Raw genomic sequence first — 26,957 nt, forward strand, 5'->3', positions numbered from 1 at the left:
CTTATTGACAAAATTTTTAACTTCTTTTAAAAGCATTTCCTCACTGTTTACTCTCTTCTTTAGAAATTTTAGATAGCTGCGTGACCTGTCGTGAATTTTTGGCTCTGTTTGATGTGGAGTTTTAAAAAATGTCTAATTACTCATCAACGCTATCCATTCTTTTCGACTATTTGTCAACAAGACAACTACATACCCCGAGACCAGAAACCTAGTCAAATAATTATTATACCCTTTTAAACGCTCCCTGAACATAAACAATGTCAACCATGTTAGAAAACAACAAAGTCACATGACTTCTTACACTATGCACACTCCAATTGTTTATGATATAACACGAATGGGTCAAAGGTTTCGGGTTATTGAAATTCTTGTCCTTAAATTAAGTATTAAAACAAACTAAAAGAGCATAGAGCCAAAATTAAATCATTGAGTGCCAAAACTGATCTGAAGATAGAGAAATAAATGTCAGACATATATGCCAAAAAATTGAAAGAGTAACCATACACAGTCTCATACACAACACCTGTCACTAGCTAATTGGACTTTGAGTAATACCAACTGCCAGAGTAGTTAAGATACAATAGAAATAGGTAAATGAAACACAAGTCTATAAAACATAAGTTATGTGTGTCAAATCTAATAATGAAAATAATTAGATGTGGAATTCTGCTACTGGTACTCCAATTCAGATTTTTTTTATTAAGTTACTTATTATTCATAGAGGGTTTAGTATATGTAATGAACCAATTTTCAAAGGAAATGAAATGAAACAGGGTTTAACATCCTACCATTCAATTTTCAAAGAAGATTTTTGATTTGACAATAATGAACAGCTGATGAAGAGCATTAATATTTGACATTTCATTTAATTATTATAGTGTATTATAAAATTGTGTCTATGAATTTGGTATTACACCACTTGAAGGAAGCTTCTAAGTTGATAATTTATTTATATCAAAGTTTTTAGTTGTGGAATTTTAATGAGATGGCAGTTAGAATTAAGTTTCTGTTGTAAATTTTTGTGATTCACAGTTGCTGGATAACGAGAATGTTGAATTGTTAAGGTGTAACATTTATGCTACCCTGGTCTACCTGGTCTACTCTCATTAATGTGATCCAGTTACCTAGCATATATATATATATATATGCATTGACCTTTTGACCTTTATAGGGGGGGGGGGACAGTACTAACAATATATATGTATATAAATATCTAGAGGTAAAGTATGTATAGAATCTATTATAGTAAATATATCACCATATAGATAATCACTATAGTAACACATTGATAAATGCATATATATATATATATATACTCAGAAACAATCAAACTGTACTATAAGGCTGTTAGTAGTGTCCAATGACTACACACACTGTAGAACCTTAAAATACAAGAAAATACTAAAACCCTCATGCTGTTGGGAGCCATGCTGACCTCCAATTTATACTGAAACCTTCCACCTTTTAGAGAGTTCCCATTGTATATTTCCTGTCTACTTTTACTTTCTATTGGCGAAACCTGTTCCGGCTGTTCTATATTTTGTAGTTCAGCCAAGCTAAAGTAAAATTTATCTTCTTGCAGGTCTTTAGCTATTTTTATGTCCCCCTTTGGTTCAGTCAGTCTGCCCTTTTGTCCACATATACATGTACTTTCCTACTGAGTAACTGAAAGTGGCCTAGTCTGATTATTTACAAATTTTAGCATTTATATTCTTCAAAATATTTAGATATTAAGTATTCCTTGTAGTTCTGCAAATTACATCACCTCTGAATAAGAGATAATATTTGATAATAAGGACATGCATACATATGGTCATTGAAAATATTGTTAGGAATTCTCATTACAAGCAAAGGAAATGTTTAGCCTGAGGGTATTACTTTATTATGTGTTAGGAATTTAATATTTATTTAAGCATTCTCTTTAATGTTTATGTCGAGATCGTGTTTTTAAATTGTATTATTCTGTTAGATTTGTGTTATCATTTGGATTAATTATTGTATTTTATAACACATGTAAACTATTGTCGATATTTGTTTAGCTGTTAGTGTGTTGACTTCGATATAAAGTACCTCGCATTGAATATTAGTTCTATATCATTAATTCTTTGAACGTTCTGGAAGAATAAAGTCGTGTCAACTTCTTTGTGGTAAAAAGTTAAAATACTCAATTATTATTGTTTTATGAGTAATAATTGTGTTGTTTTTCCCCTGATAATTGTGCTTTATCTTCCTTAAGCACCTTGCTAATTAACAATTACTATAGAAAGTGGTTGATTGATTGATTTTATTCAAGCAAATCACGGTGATCATAAAGTTTTAATTGATAGTCTTACTGAGAGATATCAGCGATTAAGGTCCCTGGGTCTCTTGTTCATTTTCAACTGAAACATGTGACAAAATAATATGTATTTTGAAATTATTCACAAATTACAACTAGTTTTGTTTTAAACAAAAGAATTAGCTTATATTTTTCAGGCATGATTACTTTTACTGGTCATTACAAACATCTGTTACATATTGCATTATGCAAAAGATAATAATCATGCAATAATAGTATTTGTTTTATCTTAATGGTCACATAATGCTTAATATTCAAGTTAATGCCATAAACTTAAATTTTATTGCTAAAAAGTAGTTTGTATTGTAACAGTGCAAAAGATGCATTAGGGCAGATATAGATAAAGAACTGGCTGTTTTGCTATAATAAACAATGAAAAATGACTATATTGAAAACTTCAGTCAAATTACTCATTCAGAGTGAAGGTATGAATGTTTGAAGTTTTGACAATAAGAAATAGTCTAAATTTTCTCTGATGAGCCAATTGACAGTTCATATTCTCGATTATCAAGTACCATTGCCACAATAATAAACAAAGTCTCAATTTTTAGTCCTTGAATCAGCAGTCTCTGTGAATGTCGTCCATATTTCCATTTAACAAAGGTATGGCAGACTGGCAGACATTGTCTAATCCATAATGCATCTTTAAATGATTTTGTTAAACTTGAATTTGGTGTAAATGAAATATTGGAATCACTTTCAATTAAAGGATGTATGACTCCATACTTTGGAAACTTGAAATAGACGAAAATGGGTCTAAAAGCACATATTAATGTAATATGAATGTATATAAAGTGATTTATATTCTATTTGAAACAAATTTGCTGTAATTTCTAATCACTTATATGTACAGTCATTTACATCTGCTTAGTGCATTTTACATATTTTTTTACTATTATTTTGTAGTTTGTTAATCAGCCATTACCAATTACTTCCGCATTGTCTTTTAGGATATAATTTCATTTGTTCATTATAAATAGCACCCGAAACCATAGAATACACGACTCATGTACTGATTATAAAATATGTCTTAATTATTGGATATTAGGATCACATATTTTCATGTCAAGATAACAACATCAATACTGATTGAAATGGACCAATATTGAATTCTAATTCATGTTTTTAATTTTATGTATTATGGACAATATTGAGTTAGAGGTTTAGCCCCTTAAATGTTAGCATGTATTTTGTAAATTTTACTTTGAAATGCAGTCATCCATTTAAACTATTCAAAAGCTTGAAAAGGGAATTATAAACAGACAGGATATGAGAGGCCATAATAACTGTAAATGTATATTTTGTCATACAGTGTAGTATGTATTACATGTATCATTCATAAAATAACTTGAATACTGTTTTTCGTTACAATGACTGCATCTGATGAAATAAAAGTTGGTTACTTGAGAAGTTTCACTGTGATAATGTCAAGATTACACTTAAATCTAAAATTTATTTTCCGATTTCAGACATAACGCGATTTGTCAATTTAAGTCGAGTAACACGAGACAGGAATTTGGCTACTTTTATTTTATTTTTTTTCTAGTCTTTATTTAATATTCTTCTTTTGAGATATTCGTGTTATATCTACATCTCAGTGAATAATGTGTTTATTGTTGTAATTCATTGAAGCTTATTTAGGCTATAGAATTACACTTATGTCCATCTATTGAATCTATCATGTTATAGAATGTTGGTTCTATTCTTTACCTGGGAGAATATAACATTCACTACCCCATACAATCACATTCTTTCTTTTCATGGCAGTAAATAACTTACAGTAAAACACTTTAAATAAACTTTAATACTGTAAACCTACTTAAATTAAAAACTTTCTGTATTATGCTGCTTATAAGTGATGTATGTAGTCACCTGATCATATGTGGGTTGATTTTCAGTCCGTCACTATTGGGTTCAATTCCCTGATTGTATATAATGAGAAACAAAAGAGTTTCTTATTAATTATCATCAGGCCTGTAGGAACAAAATCGGCTGGCTGTCAGCGTAGCGAAGTCCAAATGAGTTCCCAGGGGCTTGACCATGGGAACCCATTTTGACTTCGCACGGCAAATCATTCAAAAATGGGTTGTATATAATCCAAAATGATACAATGAATAAACTACCCCTGTCTATTCAACTTAAAATATGTTTTAGTATTATACTGTTAGAAGGGATTCTTGAATTATCTATTAATTATTATGGACGGTAAAATTGCCTCTTTAATGTAATTCTTATTAAATTGTTAATTTAAATTGATATTAGGTCAGAGCTTATCTTAGTTTGATTAGCTGTGAATGGAATTATTCAGGGCAGCAGGAAATGTATGCAATAAACTTTATAGAATCACAATTAGTGATTTATTTAAATAAACTTTGATTCTGTTAATTAGTTATTGTACCGTAATCAGTACCGTATGTATAAACTATAGTATCATTTGACTTGATTAGAGCTAGAGGTTAATTAGTTGCTAGGTAATACACTAATTGGGGTCATGTTGAGATGGGACCACTATTAGATTTATCTGTTATAGAGTCAAGATGACCTTGCAATAAGATATATTTCCTGCTGTTAGGAACTGGTGATGTCACCAATAAGATAATAAATAGTGTTATTACTGCGTAAACATAAAGATGTTTATCTAATTATCAAGAGAATATATATATTTCATTTAATTTACTTAGATATAAATAGGAATAGAACAGAGGGCACCCAAATAGGGTTTATGTAGGTTTTATTTGTAGGAATAATATGTTATCAATATGATTGGGAGGGGTCATTTATGTGCACCATAACAACATACAGGCACCACTAACAGTGTTTTTCACCAATATTTTTGTTTTTTGTTTTGTTATTTGTCTCATAACATAATTAATCTGATGTGAAATAAAGTACTAAATGAGAAGGTATTTTAGAATTGGCAGTCTACTGGGACATTTACCAACCTGTTATTGTTTGTCTTTAATCATACTTAATTTCCTTAATAATGACATTATTAACTAAGCTCCCCAAGCAAACATGGTACCCATTTCATAAATATACACATTTAATAATTAACACTTTAATGATAAAAAATAAGATCAAAATGTTTGTTTTCTGATCTTAGTGTAACGAATGATATAATTGGTTAGTTTTATTAAACAAAAGATATAATTGGTTGGAATGTGCAAGAGTGTAACAAAAGCTATAATTGGTCACACTATTAAATCAATAGTGTTACAAGTGATTTAATTGGTTAATGTTTAAATAAGGGATGATTAGGGAGAAATGGCTGAGGGCTATTCAATTGAATGATGTTATGTGTATTGACAATAAATTATAGAATATTGATTCTATCAGCTGGATGTTAAAGGGCATAAGACAACTGGGCATTATTATTATAGTCATGTTGTCAGATCTTATTGTTTTATTGTTGTGAACTTGTAAGACGTAAACCCATTTCATTTCATATAATGTTGTGGAAGGTGTAATAATTATGATTTTTTTCTGAAATATATGGTGCGATTAAAAGTTAATCTCAGAAATATTAACTAGGAAAATACCGGCTACACGGATAGAGCATTTTGATCTATTTAAAGACTTTCAAGGATTATTTTATCCACATACTTGACAGGATGTTATTGATGCCGGAAGCCACAAAGTAGAATCTTTTATATGAAATATATAATATTGAATAAAATTGAAAACTTCCCAGTAAGGTACTTCTACTATTATTCTTTATAAAGAACCAATACCAGTAGCCATGCATGACAACAAGATGTTATTAAGTAACTTCCCCCCAACTATAGTCATCTAGATAATAATGAGAATACAAAATACAACACTTCATCATCTATGTTTATATATTATTGTGTTATACTCCTTCAAGTGTGTGAAAATATTGATATTAGTCAGCCTGTTAGTATTGAATATCACACAAAAAACAAATTCCACTGTTTTCCTATAGTCCATTCTTGTCGTGTGTACTGTTTAAGTATTGATTCTAATTGTTTATTTTACAACAACTATCTAATAAAATCCTATATTAACAAAGTATTGAGTTATAAACCGTATATGGGTCAGAATTGACTTTTGGAAAATTTTAAAATAACAGTTTACATTCAATTGAAATTAAATTTATGAGAATTTATAAACACAAAGTTAGAATATTTTCAAATTGAAGAACTTTTTTACAAAACATGATACAGCATTCAAACCTTCCCTTCTTTATAAACAGCTGAAATTTATATATTGATCTATCTCACATCATTTAAAATGGTGGTTGGGTGGCCGAGTGATTTTATGTAGTCAAGTTTCGATCCTAAGCTTGTTAGGTTTTCTACATGTCCTACCAAAGACTCCTACATGTGAAATAAGAATTTACCATATGTTGGTTATGAAATTAATTATTTTGCGCTGAGTGGAGTTAAACCCAATTTCTCTTTATATTTCATCGAACATAAAACATAATCTGAGCACTACCGATGTTACTGTATGTTTAAAGCACATCAAATCAAAAATGTATTTTCTACCCACAAAGACACCCAAAGCACTGATCTATTTGTAAATACCTTAATGAGTTGTCATTTTTATTTAATTGATATATATAATTCAATCATTTTGTCATTATCATATTTTGGGCAAGAGCTTTTCAATTTTATTCACATTGAGCCTTTCTGCACAATATCATCTATCCTGTATAATTTTATCATTTTAATGCTACATTATAAATATTAATGCTTTATCATAAATGGTGTTTATATATCTTGAACATTATTTGGCTTGGCCTAATAATAATTCAGAAAGAAATAATGGAATACTAACCACCGCTCTTACTTACATCACTAAAAATATGAAGTCTGGTCAAATTATGGTATTTCATTTTGAAAAAGATTGGGAAAAAACCTGATTGATAATTATTTAATGTAAAAATTTAAATTTTAAAAATATATCCTGGCAAACTTGACGCATATTTTTGAGAAAATTCAAAATAGCTAATGGTAGCCTACCTTATGATTTTAGCAGCAGTAAGAGTGGTACACATCCCTGCCATAATCATAAATTAATGTGTGTTTGGTTTATGATCTTCAATGTTCATTTCATAATAATATTTAATCCCATATCATTTATTATATTATAATTCAGATGCCCCTGTCTTTACAGCAACAAGAGCAAGATCCAACTAACCTGTACATCGCCAATCTTCCTGTATATTTCTCTGAACAGAACCTAGAAGCTCTCTTTAAAGACTATGGTACTGTCATTTCCACAAGAATTCTGAGAGGACAAAGTGGAGAAAGCAAATGTGTTGGATTTTGCCGAATGGAATCACGAGAAAAATGCCAACAGATTATTGACAACTTCAACAAAAAAGTATTACCAGGTAAATAAAAACCTAATGACTATTTAATACATCTCTAAAGCAATTTCATAAGAAAAACAATTAACTCCAATGTGCCAAGGTTAGGCCTACATTGAATTCACCAGTGGTACACTTTGAACATAATGCAGCCTGAACTACAAGAGGATTTTTATTTTTGGTAAAATCCAAATAATACATGCACTGATAGAATGCTAAACAGGCCTACCTGATTTCATAAAGCTACTATACTCTGGTGCAGGACAATGGCAGACTTCAATGTGAGGGAGATAACTCTGTTTTTTTGTCTTTGTAGGACAATATTATCAAAGAATTGGAACTAATTTAGCAAAGTGTACCAAACATTGTAAATAATCCCTTACAGTTAAAGATGTGTTTATATATTGATTTGCCCAAACATGGTTTTATGATCAATTGTTTTTATTTTGCTTTAGGTTGCAAGGAACCTCTAGTGGTAAAATTTGCTGACAGTGGAAATAAGAAAAAGGCAACAACTTACCAACAAAATAGACTCTTCCCTGCCTCTAGAGATGATGTAAATATTCTCATCTTTTTTATTCACATCTATAAAATTAGTTTAAATACTTTTGTTGTAAAAAATAAAATTCAGCTTTAAGAATAAAACTATTTAGTCTGACTGAGACTCTGACATTACTATTTTCTCTCATCTAAAATAAAGTGCAGATATTTTAATCTAAATATTTATTTAATTTAGGATTTGTATCAAGCTCTCCAGTTTTATGAACAGCCAGCTCTAGCAGCCAATCTTAACGGGTAAGTTTTCTATTAAAAATATGGCACTGTTTCCCCTTGTCAGTGATGCAAGACGGATGGCCGTAGTTCCTTTGTCCGGGCAAAATTTCATTCATAGCACAATGTCTTCATCAGCACAGTTGGTACAGAAAAGTAGGATGTTAAACCCCATTTCATTTCATTTCTATCTATTCATTTTTATCCCATATTGTAATGTTGAATGAAAAAAAGAGCGCCTCACTCCTATTTCACAACAAAATGATTTAATGGTTTAGAACATTGTACATTCTGTCCCACCTAATGATACAAAAGTTGTAATCTTTTAATGAACTATAAATCAGAAGGAAAATCGCTGTCTGTACATCGCTTATTTGCTTCATGAGGTTCTTTAAGGTCAATATACCAAATAATTATCTTAATTAGAAATGTAGAGATCGGTATGTGAGACCCTATATATAAAGTAAATGCACAAAATAATCGACTAGATAGAGTTAGATAGCTCTTTATAATTAGAAATAAAAGATATCTTCTAATTAGACATGTGGAGAAACTTTACATGAAATGAAGGAATATAAGAAAAGAACAATTCCTGGTAAAGATGTTTTTATTTTTATTTTATTTCAGTGTTGCTGGCCATCCTTTGTTATCAGCTGGCATGGTACCTCGATATACCTCTGTGGCCACCACCCCAGCATCAACTTATCAGATGTCCTCCAATCAGACTGGATGGGTTCATCCACAGTACATCATGCAACCTCAGTTGCCACATGTTAGTATTCCACAAGTTCACTTTACTTAAAGATCACCCACCTTATCTACAATAATAGCCTAATATTAGGATGACTGTGAGAGTTTGAAAAAGGAAAAGGGAGTGAAGCTGCTTATTGAAATCTGTATATTGAGCTAGAATTGGAAAAAAGGCTTTTGCCTCATTGTTAAGTTTCTGAATTTTAGAATCTTTCAAATTGTATTAGCATTGTCATTACATTTTGTTATGGTGTACACAAATTTATCATTGAGAAAATTTGAAAAATGTGAATAGGACTATGAATGAAGCAGCTTCCACTCCCTTTGTTTTGATACTCCCAGAGTTAATGTTATGATTTAATGGTCTGCCATTAGCTACGATACAGGCCTACTTCTTAAAGCTCTACATTTTTAATTGGCTGATTTAATTTTACACATAACACCACCTCCATCTATTTTTTAACTACAATACAACTGTTTTGATTGGTAGACTAATTTTCTATTTGTTTCATTTTTTATATCAGATAATTCAAATGGCTGAATGGGGTGGTTTAGGGAGCATTTAGAGTTATTGTCCCTTTGTTAATTTTTTATAGTCAAGAGTGTGTTTTTACTGCCTTTTTTTTGTCCGCAAAAAAAAAAAACATGCCCTTCACGTTGTGTTAGATCACATGACAACCAAAAATGCTTTGTAAACAAATATAATATACGGTATTGTGGACATTTTAAGAGTTACATCATTTGTGACTGAGCATATCTGGAAACAAAATGCACTTATTTGTGCCTTAAGAATTGTACTTCAATTTCAAAATTTAAGCCGCTTGGTTGTTGAATTTCAATAAGAATGTTTACAAAGACTTTGGTGTTTTCAGGATTTTTTTTGGAGATCTTTTTGTTAGGCATCACACTAGTGCATATTTTGTTTTTGTACATTGACGCATGAACTGTAAGAAGCAATATATATATAGAATAAAATATAAATATATATATATACAAATACCTTTTGTTTAGATATTTCAATCTCTTTCTATATATATATATATACATATATAATCAACAAATTTATGTAATTAATGCATGTCCTTGATATTTAAATATATATCTTTTTTTTATTATTGTAGTTCAGATTTTAAAATCATTTCACTTCATTTTCTCAAGAATTTTGATAATTTTAGATCTTCCATTCAAACTTGATAAGTTTTAGCATGTTTTAAAACCTTTTCTTGAATGTCTTGAAGAGTCTTTCTGTAGTCTAGATCACTAAGATATTTTGCACTATTTTCACATCTTGGATAGTACTCTGATAACAACAAGCATTTAATTTAACATCTTTGATGCTGCAAGTTCTAATGCTTTATAGAGGTATGTAAGAAAGTAGAATACTACAGACAGATATTCTACAAGATGAAAAGGAGTTATTTCCCTTAACAAAGTGTAAATGTAAAATCACAAAGCATTTCAAAAAGACTTCAAGATATTAAATAGAAGGGTTTTAATTTCACCCAAACTCAAAAAAATAAAGTCTTCCATTTTCACTTGATACATAATTTCGAAATTTTCACGATATTTCTCTCACAGCTTAGACAACTTCCATTTTATTCCTGGGAAATATTTATTTATTTTTAATAGCCAAGTGATAATCTTGAAGGAAATGAAGTGGAAAAAATTAAGAATTTAAATAAAAACTGTAACTGACAACCTATATTATAGTGCTAGTAATATTAAAAAATATCAAACATGTTTCTTATTTTATTTCATCGACCAAGAAAACGCTCAAATAGTTCAACAGTTATCTTGCTTTAATTATGATAACAAATCTGCTACATTGGCTTTGCTGCTCCGAATGGTCTCCTCAATCACTTAAAAATGCTCTATGATGCTCCCCCGGCCCCCTTGCCCATCTGATGGCTGCACATAACATAAACCAAAAGAACGCACAATATTGCACTAAACAGATCAACATTTTCAACCAAACACTACAGTTTTATACGAATTGAAAGATTTTCAAAAGAAATATATCCTGACACCCAACCCATTGTTTTTTTTGTTTTACTTTGTTTGCTGTGGTGATTTGGAAAAGATTTAACTAATCCTCTTTCAGTTTTATTGAATTTAAAAACAGTTTTTTTTTAAACTAATACTTTTTGCTATTTTTAACATTATTTCAAATAATTGAAAACTTCATATGTATGTGTCAACAGTGCCAAGCAAATAAACAGTAATTAATTTTTTAAACTTTGATATTAAAAACAAATTTTTAAAATTGTTATTTTCTTTTGAATTCTAATGGTCTTGTTTTGATCTCATAATATTTGAATTATCGCAAACTTTCGACTTACATTTCGAATTTTGGTCGTGTTGCAGATTATCCCATCACCAGCCCCCCCAAGTAATGCGGGTATCGACCCCAGCACCATGATGCCCCACCTCACCTCTCAGATGGGACAACTTCAACTGGCAACAAATTCGGTAGGGGACGAGCATGCAGCAATTTAATTTATATTTTAAACAGAGAGAATTTGATAATTTTAAAATGAAAATAATTTATTTTCAAGTTTTGATTTGGTGTGTGATTGGGATTTTTTTTTTTTCTTATCAAATGATTTCAATGAAATCACGAAAATTGATCGAAATGGAGAAAAAACTGAGTTTCAATATGATTTATTATTTTAAAATAGTTATCCAAATTCTCAGCTGTTCATTATTTTTAAAGAATTTCTTAAAGTATTGCTTGATTGATTGTCTCTTTGAATGTTTTGTGAGAAATGATTTAATTAAATGAAATTTAACATAAAATAACCTTATAAATGTATAACACTTGTTACATGAAAACACATGCATTAGTGACACCTGTTACAAGTAACCTAGGACAACAATTTAAATGTTACAGCTAGAACAATAATAACACCTAGGACATTCAGGCTATTTATATTAACATCAAACATATATAAAACATACCTTATACAGATTTAGAGGGAGACTCAGGTAGAGTGAGAGTAACCCTAAACATGACTAGGTCAAATATGTCAATGCATTGGGAGGCCTTATTGAATAGCTGCATATGAACACATAAACGGCCTTATTAAATAGCTGCATATGAACACATAAACAACAATATAAAAACACACCTGGGTCAACCATATTAACACCTAGGGAGAAGCATATAAACATCTAGGACAAGCATATAAACATCTAGGACAAGCATAAATCCACCTGGGAGACAGTCCTATAAACATGAAGGGCAATAAGACAACCGTCAGATAAACAAAAATTAGATTATATTTGCCAATATTTTGCTGGCCTGTGATAATAAATAAGGGAACGGGAGTAAGTAGGAGACAAGAGTCTGTAATTATATGATAGTTGATTTGTTAGTGCTATTTGCGAGTTTTCTTGGTCATGAACATAGTTATTTCTCTTTTTTGTATTGATTGTAATTTTTGTCACATTAAAAGTGATTAGATAATTAATAAGTAGAACTATGGTTTAATGTGATGTAAATTTTTAATGAGCACAAAATTCAAGTTGAATTTTTATGATTTTTGATTTTTGTTTTATTCTTTTCTCATATATGAATATTTTTAGTTGACCATATAACCTTTAGCTTAGCATGCATGTCTCTCTGGAGACAATTGTATTTTTTTAAAATTGATAAATGTTGTAAATAGATTTGCTATGTGTGTTACTAATTGCCGTAATTGGTTTTTTGTTAATTAATCGTTTGATTAATGTATTCGTGTCGATGATTTAAAATAAATATTTTTTTTCTTCTGTCATATGCATTTTTTTACAGACAGAATTTATTTAATCTTTTTCTTTTCTTCTTTATATGAAAACCATCTGTCTGTGAATAGATAAATAATACTGATACTATGGTATATATTAACTTTCGTTTTTCTACCAAAGAATAGTAAATAGTGAATAATTATATAAGGTCCCAATAATGTAATAATACTGATATAATAATTGGGCTAGTAATATTTAGTTAATGGGAATTATTAAGAACTTCATATTCAGTCTTCTTTTTTTAAATTTTTTTGTGCGCATCCATTTATAATATATAATCTATTTGCAAGTACATATATAGGCAAATATTCTGAAACCAAAAAGAAAATGACTACCTCGCCCCTTTTCCCTGTTTTAAACTGGCTTTTAGAATGTTATTCACAAGGCGATGTCATAGACATGGACATCGTTCTTTGCTAGAGTGTTGTTAGAATTTTTTTTGTCTATTTTCTTGTTTATAAGCATACTTATATCAATCCGACTATTTACTTACTGTATTGTTAAATATGACCATATTATCATCACTATCAGCCAGTTGATTGGCAAGAGTTATTCCCCTTATAATCATAATCGACTATCTAGAGGTTTAATATAAGATCGTTATTTTTTTTTTTTTTTGTCTCGACTTTCTGTTTTATAAATATAAACTATTTAGATTAAATGGTCATTGTTAGTAATTTATATACTTTGTAAATATTTGTTGAAATATCAAGTTCAGAATTCGAACTTTTTACAAATTTAATATATAATACATTGTTCTATTTATAAAACGACTTTTGAAAAGTATGTCCATGTATTTAAAATTTTACTACATATAAATAAGCAATTTTTATTATTTGAGTATATAAATTATCAATTTTATGCAAAACCCTTTTTTTTAAATGGTTGTTAACAGATTTTTTTTTTTCATTTTCTTTTTTTTGGATTTTTATTGAAAACTTAATATATGGAAATATTATTACTTATGTGATAAGGAAAATAACATTTTTGTATCTCGATTCCATTATCTATGATCACTATATTTACGATCCATGGTGCTGTTTACTATAGACAAAATCACTCAACTAGATATCAAATAAATATTATTCCTTTTCTTTCACGTTCATCTTTCATATAAAGCATAAAAAACACCAATAGAGAATGTAAGCTTATTATTAATATATATATATACTTTGATCATTCATACACCAAACTATATATCTATTTAATTGATAAAAATTACAAAGCTTTCAATATTTTAGAAAAAAAAAATACACAATTTTTTTCAACTTTCTAGTCAACATGGGAAAAACAGAGGATATTTTTATATGACCTATTTCTACACAAAAACTATAATAGATGTTTTGCCGAATATTGGACTAAAATTTTTAATTAATAAAAACAAGGAATGGAAGGTAAAGAAATAATTTAAGGAAATTCATAGAAAATATTTAAACAGTATTTTCAAATTAAAAGGCTTTTAAAAGTTATGAGTGGAAAATTTCAGAATAACATCATGATTGATTCACTAAACAAGATTATGAGTGATACTGCTCTGATATGATTGAAACCTTGCCACCAGTCTTGTTAAGTTAAAATTTCGGCAATACCTCTTTATGGTAAAGAATATACTTGTATACACTGATGTATATATTTATAATTTATGTTTCTAGACTTACCCTATACCTATAAACAGTCAGTATAAACAAATTTTATTTACTTCATATAATCTGTTATACCATTGTTTGTTTACATCATGTGATATTAATGGTTGTTATCTCCCCTTGTTGACCAAATCTTCTCCTTTTATAATTCTAAAAACAAATTTCGTCAGATCACAAAGAATTCTTGAAAATGGCATGATAGGGCAATGTTGGCATGCCAGTTTGACCTTGAAAATGAACAATCCCAATTTGACTGTGTAAAGGAACTTAATAAAATTATCATGAATGGCGAAATTTATATTTGCCTGGGAAGTGTATTTTACATTTTGACAGCGAAAAGCGGCATTTAAATTTGACCATGAATACGCAAACTCAGAATTCTACCATGAAAGATCAATAATTGCATGATACCAATTTGACTATAAAAGCCTATTGTTAATTTGACCATAAAAGTTCATTTGATAAAGTTGAAAAGTAAATATCTACCATTAAAGAAATTGATTTTAAAAGGAGAAGTATTATATTGAGCAACAGGAGTTATTAAAGTCTGGATAAAGTCAACTTTTTACAAATACAATATAATATATCAACAGTGTACTTGTGTTGAAATCAGAAAGTTTTTACAACAATATTAACATACAGGGCCTTCTTTTTTTATATGAAACATAATATATTTTAAGGATATGTTTTTTTGACAAAATATACCTTTAAAGTCCTTCTTGTTGGGGTTTCCTAGTTAAACAGGGAAGATCAAAATATGACACACTTCTATTATCATTGAGATTTTCATTGCTATTTTATTTCTTAATTATTATTTTTTTTTTTTACAATTGTAATAAACTTGAAAATTGTTAATGTACATAATAATAACGGTGTAATAGATAATTTGTTGTTTTTTCCTCTTTGATACAGTGTGGATCAAAATAGAATTGTGAAAAGCGTATATTAAAGATTTATGATAGCCAAGATTTTTAAAGGAACGAATTTTGCATATCGATATATATTATACCAACTTCTTGTCGTCCATTTTTATTAATGATTTTTTTTTTAACGGTATATTACCTATATAATTCCAAATTACCATCTAATACCTTCTACATCAATGATAAGTAAGCTAGTTTAAGGTGTTTGAATGTACAGTTTGCATCATTAAGACCTATATATTTTTTTTATCAAGATTGCAACTGATTAATATCTGAAAAGTTAATGTTTTTGATTGTTAAGATTTATTGTAGGCGATATTTAATAACCAGTTGCTATTTTGATAAAATCTTAAAGTAATTTCTAACTAGCTATGTAAAAACCAAGGAATGATCTGAATAGATCAAGTTCAAAGACAAATCTGAATAAAATATATTAATGTTTTTTTTACAAAGCGTGCATCGGATATTTAAATGAATTATCAATATATATAATTAATAAAAATTATGTAAAAAGTATGTCAAATTTAGAAGAAAATATGTTGATCATTTTAAAAACTTGGCTAGATTCTTGATTAACATTCCAGCTATGATGGTCCACCAGTTATTGTGTAAATATTTTAATTAATTAGAATCAAGATGTAGGTGATGGTTAATTAATGATAATCCGTTATCTGGAAAATTTATTTTCCTTTTCTTTCAAGATTTTTGTTTCGTTTTAACTTACAAGAAAATAAGAAATTGTCCTTTTTTAAGTGATAATTGTATTTAATAACATACTAATGATTATTTCCTCTGATATCAGATATACTGTTGTTAGTAAAGTTATTTTTGCTATGTGTTTATGTTTAATCAAAACTTTTAATGGTATTTTGTTTTAAAAAATGATATTTTTAACTGAAGATTTTAACTTAAGTTTTAAAACGATATTAAGGAATTTCATTGGAATTCATCAGGAAAAGTGCAAGCTAAATTATGTACCATAAAAAATTTTGATTGTGTTTTTTTATTGTGAATGTAGCTATGACAACATCTGGAATATATGTTAGAAATTGGATAAAAATAGTTGCATATGTTTTTTGTGTATGCTAATATTTTTTGTGGCCTATTTGTTTGTAAGTGTTTTTATTTCATGGTTTATTTACCTTTTCTTTTTTGTATTAGACCTCGGTCTTGTAGTTTGTAGTTCGACCAAGCATGATTTTTTAAAAAAATAAATGCCATACAAATGAGCCAAAAAACTCCTGTATGTTCTTTTTGCAAAGGCCAACTTTCAAAACACTTTGTGGTTGTTATAATGAAATTTTAGTTGTCTTAGAAATATATTTTTAAAATGTTCTAATATAATAAACACAAAGTCTTTTTGAATGTTGGCCTTACATTCACGACAGCTTTAAATATTGGATATCTCTCTTTATTGCAAAAATGAACAAATTTTGCAGATATGTTTTATGAATCTTACATACAGAAAGTATGAAGACCGTTTACACTATAGCAAAATGGCATATAGATGAACTTTTTCAAATACTTTTTATTTTTGCTATGAGAGATATATCCATTATTTCAGATTATTTGTGGATGATATAAAACAAGTGCAAGTGTTATCGCACCCTTATGGTCTAATGATATAACTGATCACAACTGTCCCTTATGAAGTTTGCACATTGTTCTCCCACCCCACAACTTAATCTCAGATGGTCTGGGAATTTAAGGAGAGGTGTTGCATGTTATAGATGTTTAAAATGTAAAGCAATGGCACTAGCAAGACAAACAATATTCTTTTGATTGAAGAAATCTCCAAAGGGAAATCAACTGACATTGTATTAAAATTAATTCTGTAGCTCAGTAGAATGGGTCTCATGTATTCAAAAAGAGGGCATGAATGCACCAGATTAACATTAGGAATGAAACTAGAAAAACATATAAGCACGTTAGCCTGGACAATAGGAATTGGCTGAAGATTTTTCACTAATAGTCTGTTCGACAGATGTGAGACAAAATTCTGGCATCTTCAGTGGGAAATTCATTATCTGCTTAAATCGAAACAAAGAGATTTGGAAGGGGTGAATGGTTCACAGTTAATTGTGAAAATAAAATGGGAGTGAGGGAGAAGGTTGACGTTTGACAACAGAGATGTTAACTAAAGGGTCTCAAAGTGCAAACTGGACAGATTAACCGAATTTGATCAAATAGGAAGACAGATCATATTAGAAACATGATTCAACAGGGAAGAGTAACAATATAAATAGGGAATAGTAACAGGGCTCACATTAGAAAATTGATTTAATGAGAAGAGTAACAGGGCTCACGATAAAACATAAGTAACAAGACTCACAACCGGGCTCACAATACAAACATGATCTAATGGAGATAAGTAACAGGGCTCACAATTAAAACATGATTTGTTAGTGAAGAATAATATAAAGATTATGTAAGTAATAATGAAGGGTTAAAATACAAACAGGGGCCACTTTGGCTGGGTGAGTATGGCAGTATGGATTTTCCAGCTAGGTTTCCCGCTTGCCAGCGGTACAGGATGGAGGGCTTGGCAATTAAAAGTATTTAGTCATTTGAATGGAATAGAAGATTAAGGTCCATCTGTTTTCTCGTTGGCATGCATGTTAACAACCCATGACATATCAAATGTGATTAAGAGTTGGTGGAAACACTGTAGTCTGGCCCGTTTTCATTGGTAGGACATAAAACCCAATTTCATTCATTCACAATACAAATATGATTTGAAAAAGAAAATAATTAACCACATGAACAACTGTGTCGCCCCCAAGACTGAAGAGCTAGTCCTCAGCACAGAGAGCTGTTCACTTATCTGGGGCAGTTTGAGAAGGTCTAAGGGTGTCAGGTGCTATACCAATAAGAACCATATCACTTTTCTTTCAATGATAAGGCTCAACAGAAAATGAATAACAGGGCTCAGAATATAAACATACATTGACAAGACACATAATAAAGTGGACAAATTAAAAGGACACTGAAACATGATTTAACATTAGAACTATGAGTGAGTAGGGAATATCAACAGGACTAAAAACAGAAACATGATATAAAAGGGAAGAGTAACAAACTTATCAGGCTCACAATGCAAACATTTGACAGGGAACATTAACACATCTTACATCAGAAATTTGATGTATTGGGGATAACACCTTGCCAGAGTAACATGGCACAGATATAATTTTTATACAACCTTATATCCAGATTGGATGAGAGTAACAGGGCTAACTGTACAAATATTATTAATTCATTTGTAAAATACCCCACAGAGAAGGAAAACCCACATATTTATTTCACTAATTAAAATCAAAAACGTATTTATTTTGCTAACTAAACAACAAAAACATGTATTTATTTCACTAATTAAACAACAAAAACAGTCAATATTACAGTTTATATCAATGAGTAACAAGTATATCACAGGTAAGAGACAGCTAAACATATCTATTCACAGTACCTTTCACTACATTTTTAACACATTCAAATGTGGTTGTATATTGTCTGAACCTTGTCAATCCGCATTCATCATCAATTCATTGGAGTTTGCTTTAGATGCTAAAGTTATCACCCATCTGACTTCAAATTTGAGTTATTTTCAAGAATTAATTTCACAAGTGTTAACATTGATCACTGTTTATGTGGTCTAATGTGCGCACTCTAGATCATAAGGTTTGTCACTGAGTCAACTGGCGTGGTTTCAATCCCAAGTTATTATGTGACAAGGACTCCCCAACCTTGTGGCTTTTCTGCTCGTCCGACGGTCTTCTTGCACAGCTAAAGACCCCAATGCGCAAGTGGATTATTGAATTAAAATTGTACCATGTGTTAGTCCCAAATTGATCTTTAGTAATGATCTGTTGTCCTTGTGTATGGACTGTTCAGATGACTTAGATGTTGTAGATGTATGTTTCGTTGCCTGGCAACCTGTCTTTCCAACATGGCCTGGATTACATAGATTACATATTATTTAGAACCTTTGCAATATTTTACTAACACATGCATGAATTATGTGGTTTAACCATCTGACAGTAAATATACATATATATCAAGAGGAGATAATTATACATTTTACTACATCTGAATGCTAACCTTTTGACATTAAATTTATATTTATATTCAGGTTGAGATAATTATACTCTATAAATCTGAACTTAAAACAGGGTATTGGACTGCCACCAGATAGATTATAAGATTTTATTTGACTGCAATCCACTGTATATCAAGCTGTATATTGTGCTACATGTTCATCAAGATATCACTGTTTGGGCATATATAACACCAGTTACCTCCCTCATTCCAACTCCCCATTCCCATAGATACAGTATCTTTCCAAATACTATCTATATCTGCTGGCGGTCCTTTTAAACTATACTAGGTGTAATGTATAAAGCAATAATGTGTCTGAATTTTCAAATCAATTTAATTTTAGTATCACATGACTTCACCATATGCCCAAATGCAATATCAACATGGTGGAACGGGAGCAGTTCTCCAAACAGTACAGTTGGATGTAAGTATAATGTATGGATGACAATAAGTCTTGGTCACCCAGAACTTCCCAGTCTTCAACAGTAGAATATTCGTCTAAATGACAGAGACTATTAGGTCTTTGCACCCAAACTAACCCATACCAGGGGACAATACAATAAATTTAAATAAACATAATCCTGCCGAGTAACTTCCGTCCTCATTGTCTGTGGGTGTCCTCCTCCGTTTGGGTTTGATACAAATGTGAACTCAAATGAGAAGTGGTATCTAAATGGCACAATACCGGTAGTTTGGACTGGACCTGGATTTCAGAAGCCAATACTCTGGGTAAACGGTATCTGAAGAACTAGAAAGGTTACCAGCATAAGGCTAAGTCCTTCAAGTAAATAGCAAACCACATTTTACAACTTAATTTTAAAGGGTACATTTGTCTCATGGGAACGATTTCTGAAAATTTAAATCCTCTTTAAAATGACATTTTATGATTTATGTGACTATACCAGTTTCAATGTCTGTAAAGGTCAAGCGTAACTGGCCTTTAAAATACACCCACATTGAAATGTGGTCCTATAATGTCTTATAATATTATGTGGTTCTATTTTGTTGACTCATCAAATGATTTAGTGGCTGTGGGTGTATGTTTTGTTGCCTGGCAACCTATCTTAACATTTTCAGTTGGGAATTTTTGTTATTAATATATGTACTATGTGATATAAAAGTACATGTTTTACTGCAGTTAACTAGAGCATATTATTACAGAGTGGAGAAAATCGACTCTTTATACAACACCAGATATCACTTCTTATTCATTTTTGCAATTTTGCATATTGTTTTAAAATTTACCCTTATATTAAAAAATAATTAAAAAAAAATTGTATGTACTGGTAGAAAAAATGTTTGTTCTCTTTAAAGACACCAGTTATAAAAGATTTGTTTCTCATCTCTATTAATTTTTCTCACTTTACTTTTCAGGATCATAGTTCGAACGATGACGTTTCACATCATTTTCAAACTTATAGTGGCAAGTAATACAAGTAGGTAAATATATCTGTTTATGAATCTGAAAAATATAATAATTCCTATATTCTGATCAGTTTGAACATTTTTATTGCAAAAACAAAACATCTCATCATATTTCACCAATTTCTAAAGTTACTGTCCTTGAATATGTTGTAGAACCTGATTATGGGGGATTAATGTCTGCTTGGGTGATATCACAGACCATCGTAGAATTTTTCCAATGCCCAATTATACTTATCTGAATACATTGTTTACAATACAGCAACCTTTATGGACTCTTGTGGATCTATGTTTCCTTGCCTGGCAACCTATATTTCATTACCTTGAAAACATTTGTGGCACTATTGCAACACAGTTTTTATACCCCAACATAGAAATGTGGACATATATATGTTAGGCGCAATCTTCACCCCTCGCGCAGATTGCAATCTGCGCTTATGAAGCTGGCGCGCAGATTGCCAACTTTGCGCTGAGTACCCCACGATGTTTTTAGAGATATTGTAGTGTGTCAGACGCAACTATATATTCTATTTTATATGACCTGTCTGTGGTCTTTGTAGTGAAATAATTTTCAAAATCACTGCATAATTATCGTGTGTGCTTAGAAAATAAGATTTTTAATTCTACTCAGCAGTATCTCATAATCGGTGCTGACCACGTGACTGAATGTCAAAAATATTTGCTGTAGTGTAATAATAGTTTGACCGATCGTAGTTACTTTAGTAACGAAGTCTTAGAGACCCGTATGTAGGTTCACAAAGTATGTCATGTTGACCTCTCGACGGAAACTGCTTTATAACTCAAAAGCCCTTCTACTACTTCCTCTTTTCTGGTAGTCAAATGCGGTGATACTTTTCTTTCCGTATCGATTTGCTCCTATTTGCTCGACCAGTAAACTGACAGTCACAAAATTCATTAAAATGTAATCATTAAAATGACTAATACTAACGCAATGATAGTGAATACCGAGTAAGATTAGGCGGATTAATTATCATCGCGGTAATCCATTTTAGTCCGGACAAAGTTCACTTCGCGCGCGCAGATTACTCATCGGAAATTAGACGGAGATTCGCGCATGCGCGGGAGTAATCTGACCGAGGAGGGTAATCTGCGCTCAACATATATATAATATTGCCGTCGCGCCCGTGTCGTCCACAATTTCTTGTGAACACTCTGACGCCAAAAGTTATCATCCGATTGTTTTAAAATCGATATATGTTATTTACATTAGTGAGATGAAGAATCCTTGTTTCACTTTGTTTCACCTTGTGAACGCTCTTAGTCTAACATCAAAAGTTATCTGCCAATCTGTATGCGTCATTTAGATTAGTAAAAAGAAGAATCCTATTGAATTTCTGCAATTTCCGTTAATAACATCTAGAGTTATGATCCTTGTTATAGCATCTAACCACATTCTTTTTTTGTTTTCATAGGATGAACGTATTGGTAATGGTGTGATTTTATGTCTTAACCAGGAATGTAACAGGGAAATAAAGTGGTACCAATCATCTGAACTGTTTGTGGATTGGTTGATTGTTTTCGTATCTGATTGGAACAAGAATCGTAAATGTGGCTACTTGATGCGCTTAATAGACGTCTTGTACATTAGTAGATTATTATTCAAATTTTTCCAGTTCTATTGTTCACAGAATAATGTACAAGAAATGTTCTTTGGAGATGAAACGTTCATCATCTCATTATCGTAGTAATAAAACAAAAAGTGACGACATTTCAGGCAGGTGTTTGATCGCCTTTCTGATGTTTTCATTTAATGAGATCCGTCTTATTTTCTTCTCTACAGTCACATGCGCAACAAAAATCAATAACTTTGTTGTTAGAATACACTGGAACATTTGTGTTCTCAATAAAAATTCAGACTTTGATTTCGATTTTTTTTAACATTGTAAATGCCACGTAAAGATTCGGATTTAAAGTAGGTTTTTTTTTATACGAAAAATCTTTTGAGTACGAAATGACCCAGTAATTGACTACGTCATTACGCTCTGGCCTAAAAACCATTTAGTATTAACTAGTTAATAAACTGCATTTTATTCATAAATGATATAACATGTAAAATAAATTTGTAAATATTTTCCTTTTACCATGTAGATAATAACGTTTTGATTGTTTAAATTGTTGTGTTGATACAATTTGTTGTTTCTATGGTTACATGTTCGGTAGTCATGGCTACAGAATTTTATGCTGGTGATGTTTTTTGTCGTATGAAATTGATGTTATTGAGAAATTTTACCAACCATTTTTTATTATTATTGAAATAGTTGACAGGATTTGTTTTAGTTGTAGATTTTTGTTTTATTTCTATCGTTTTAACGTTTTTCCTTCTTTTTTTATGCTCAAGTTTTAAAACTCGAAAACCTTTGAGAATTAACTTGGATTGTGTAAAACACAGGACCTCATACAAATAACCATTCGGTATCTGTGATTCTAACAACATACATTTATGTTTTAATGTAATATATTTATGGTAGATACAAATTAAAGTGACTAAGATACTTATTTGGGAATGGGACATGTTATGTAGATCTTTATCGGAGTACTAACAATAAATGATGGATAAGTTGTTAGATTTTTTCCCAAAAATATCAGGGGCGAGAAGTACAATATCTGAACTGTGAATCTTCGATTTTAAAAAAAAAATGTGTTTACCCGGTTAACTTATTTAATGTTTAACAAGTTTTACAAGATTTGGGAATTTATCATCTTCATAAAGTGTCTTAGTCACTTTAAATCTCATTGCTAGTATATAAGAACTTTCGTATTAAAAACCAAATATATATAGGGGACTATTTAAACAAGAAAAAACTGTATTCATTATGTTACTCAGATTATATTTTCTTTAGACATATTTCATTTTATTAGCCAAATATTTTCTGAATATTTTCATAATGGTGTACATAAGGGAGCGCCTTTTACTCCCTCTTTGTTAGAGCAGTCAAGCAATGATATTGGCATAGTGTGGGTGTGTGCGTGTTGATTCATGCATTTCTGCATAATGTTTGTGCATGTTGCTAATGTTGATTATATATTGTTAATTGTATGTTTTATCGGAGACATTTTTTGAACTCCATCTTGCAAATGTTTTTAAATATTTGAAGTAAAAGTGGCCTCAATCATAATATTTATTATCACCATCTCTAAATCTAAGAAACGACAAATGTCATGTGTATACTTTTTTTTATTCTGTTTTCAAGGTTTCAAAAATTCAATAAATTCAATATTGGACTGATTTTTATAATTAAAAAGAGAATTCTGTCCCCTTTTATAAACAAAATTATTAGAAAATTTGAATAGGAATTGTCGTAGGTTTGGAATGAATACATATGTTTTCACATGACTCTGTATTCTGCGAATGGTTCGCAAATATGGGTTCTAAATCCCATCTAAGCCCCACTCACCCCTAAATAGTTTTATTTGCTGTTTTAAGATCCATTTTAGGTTTAAGGTACGTTAGGTTTAAAGTTACGTACATACTTATTGAACAGCGGAGCAGGTGGAGCTTTTCAAGAATAAAATAAAATTTATTGAGAGACAGGCCAGGCATTATCGTTTGCTAGATTGTATGACAATTCTTGGAACTATCTTCAGTGTAATTCTGCTGTAAAATTGGGCTTTATTTGTCGAAAGATGTTGTATATTAGATTTTAGATTCGTGTCAAAATGCCAAATGTCTTGCTCATCATTCATTTGTATAGTGTTAGTTTTTGAGAATGAAGATTTTTATTGTGATACACGTAACTTTTACTGTTTTTAACAAAGAAAGTCTGTCTATGCATTTTTACACATTTTACATTTTTAAATCAATATACTGCAATGTATCCATCTAGTAGTCAAATATTATTACCAGATCAACCAAAACTAATTAGCATACTTGATGAATTAAAGCCGTTGTTATTTATTTAGAGAGACCATTATTCTTACCCAGCTAACAAAACGACGTTGGGACAAAGTTACGTTAGTATCCGTTCTGCGAAATCTTATTTTATAAAATTGTTTGGCGTAACATTTTCCTGTGACATTATGTGAATGAAATGTGCAAGTGGTGCAAGTATTATAAAATGAAATTTGTGGCACGACGTTGTTGGAGCGTAGATTATTAAAATAAATGAAAATGTTATAAGAGTTTTATAGTGAGTGTCCAATAAAGTAACACAGTAATACAGATTCAAGCGGGTTTTTCTAAGTGGGCACAAGTAATATTAATATAATTTGATGATATGTTTTGACTGGATTTTGAACATTATTACCCAGTTAACATTACAACGTTATTTTAATGTTGTTTAGTAGATGCGACTAATGACGTTATTACCGAATTATAAGTGAGTAGACGAGTAGATGGCTGTTAAATTGGTTGCCTCAGTAATTTGTTATTTGTTTCTATTAATATGTTTTGAAACCTATTTTAGGGTACTCCCAGTGATACAAACAAACATCTTTTCGCGGCCTTTAATTTTTATTGAAATGATATTAATTGTTACAGTCTCAAGATATACTAATATTATTGTCCTTGTAATAAATACAATACCTCACCTTTTCCGTCTAGAATAATACATAGCCTAATCTTAATAAGACGTTTCACTTGAGTAAAATGAGTAGGAATATTGTAAGAATAGGATAATAATGCATGTCCCAATAACTTCATTTATGCAGTAAAAACATCACAGAATTGGCGATTTAATTGTAACTTTTTTTTACATTGTAGAGAAACTTCATTTAAAATCAAATTCATCATAGAATTGGTGTGAATGTTCATAATGATCAACTTTTTGTCTTTTTTTCTGTCCAAAGCCTCACGAATGAATAAAATCATTTCGATGAATGCACTGTGTTATTGTGTTATACACATTCTTCTGAACTTCACCAGCCAATACACCTTTAATGAAATGAAAAAGCACACGCTGTCTGTTGTGAAGATGATGTGGACAGACCAATGTCTTATGAGAATCATGCAGGACGGAGGGCCTGACAAGGACAGCTGTCTAGTCCTTCGGATGAGACGAAAAACCGAGGTCCCGTGTATACATTGGAATGCACGTAAAATATCCCTTGGCAGTTGGAATTCGATATAAGAGTAGGCGATAGTGCCGCTGCCCGGACAAAATTTCCCTCATAGCACACTGTATGGCGTATGCCCGTCTTCATTAGCCCAGTATAGGAGCAGAACAGTATGACGTTAAACCCCATTTCATTTCATTTCATTTCTTATGAGAATCAGTGTTGCACAGCGCAATATAAAAAAAGGAATATTTAATCGGCTACAGTGCGTGGTTGCTGCATTCAGATTGTCAGGACTGAACTGTGCGAAGCCATAATGACCCGCTACAAAAAGTTTCAACAGCTTATTCGTACTAGTTGTTATTTTACTCGATAAAATGAAATGAAAAGAAATAAAACATTTTAAAAAAATCGAAATTCACGTGGAATAGAGATTGTTTTAGTCGGTTTCTTCTTCTGTATTTGACAGTTGATGGTATAGAATAATTCTCATTAAGACGGAAAGCTAGATGATGAAATTGACCAATCTATATTCATGAAGAAGTAATGATCGGGTCTTGTTAACTACTTAAAGGAGTTAAACCATTTTTAAATTAGGCAAATAGACATAAAAGGAATATTGGGGGGGATTGTGTGTTATGAATTATTCATTCATTGAAAATAAAATTGGAGCAGAATAAGAAAAAGAACCTAGTTGAATAGTAATTGTCTGTAATGTAAGACAGATTCGCCGTGTTAATGAGTAGAATAATGAAAAAAAGTGTTTTGCTTTAACTCGCCCTCAAACTATAGCACAAATACCCAGATAATAATCCGTAACATTGTTTAAACTCCCGGTGCGCCAATTTAGCGCTATATGAATCACTTGCAAACTACAATAG

At 30.6% G+C, this 26,957-nt stretch overlaps 1 protein-coding gene across 12 annotated transcripts in view; it reads left to right on the forward strand.

Annotated features, from left to right (window-relative positions):
* Positions 1-25,900, forward strand: part of LOC126807710 (RNA-binding motif, single-stranded-interacting protein 3) — a 153,600-nt gene extending 127,700 nt beyond the window's left edge. For 8 of the 12 annotated variants that reach the window (XM_050532461.2, XM_050532464.2, XM_050532467.2 and 5 more), the window contains 8 exons: positions 7,460-7,697; positions 8,129-8,229; positions 8,410-8,468; positions 9,072-9,216; positions 11,559-11,663; positions 19,985-20,065; positions 21,016-21,077; positions 22,497-25,900. In XM_050532461.2, the coding sequence (XP_050388418.1) occupies positions 7,460-7,697; positions 8,129-8,229; positions 8,410-8,468; positions 9,072-9,216; positions 11,559-11,663; positions 19,985-20,065; positions 21,016-21,072 (786 nt within the window). In that variant the 3' untranslated portion in view covers positions 21,073-21,077; positions 22,497-25,900. Of the gene's footprint in view, positions 1-7,459; positions 7,698-8,128; positions 8,230-8,409; positions 8,469-9,071; positions 9,217-11,558; positions 11,664-19,984; positions 20,066-21,015; positions 21,082-22,496 lie in introns of all 12 variants that reach the window. The other 4 variants (XM_050532465.2, XM_050532466.2, XM_050532462.2 and 1 more) reach the window with 3 other exon arrangements.
* Positions 25,901-26,957: the final 1,057 nt, after the last annotated feature.

Source organism: Patella vulgata, chromosome 9 (genome assembly GCF_932274485.2).
Source record: "Patella vulgata chromosome 9, xgPatVulg1.2, whole genome shotgun sequence".
NCBI classification, from domain to species: Eukaryota; Metazoa; Mollusca; class Gastropoda; family Patellidae; genus Patella; species Patella vulgata.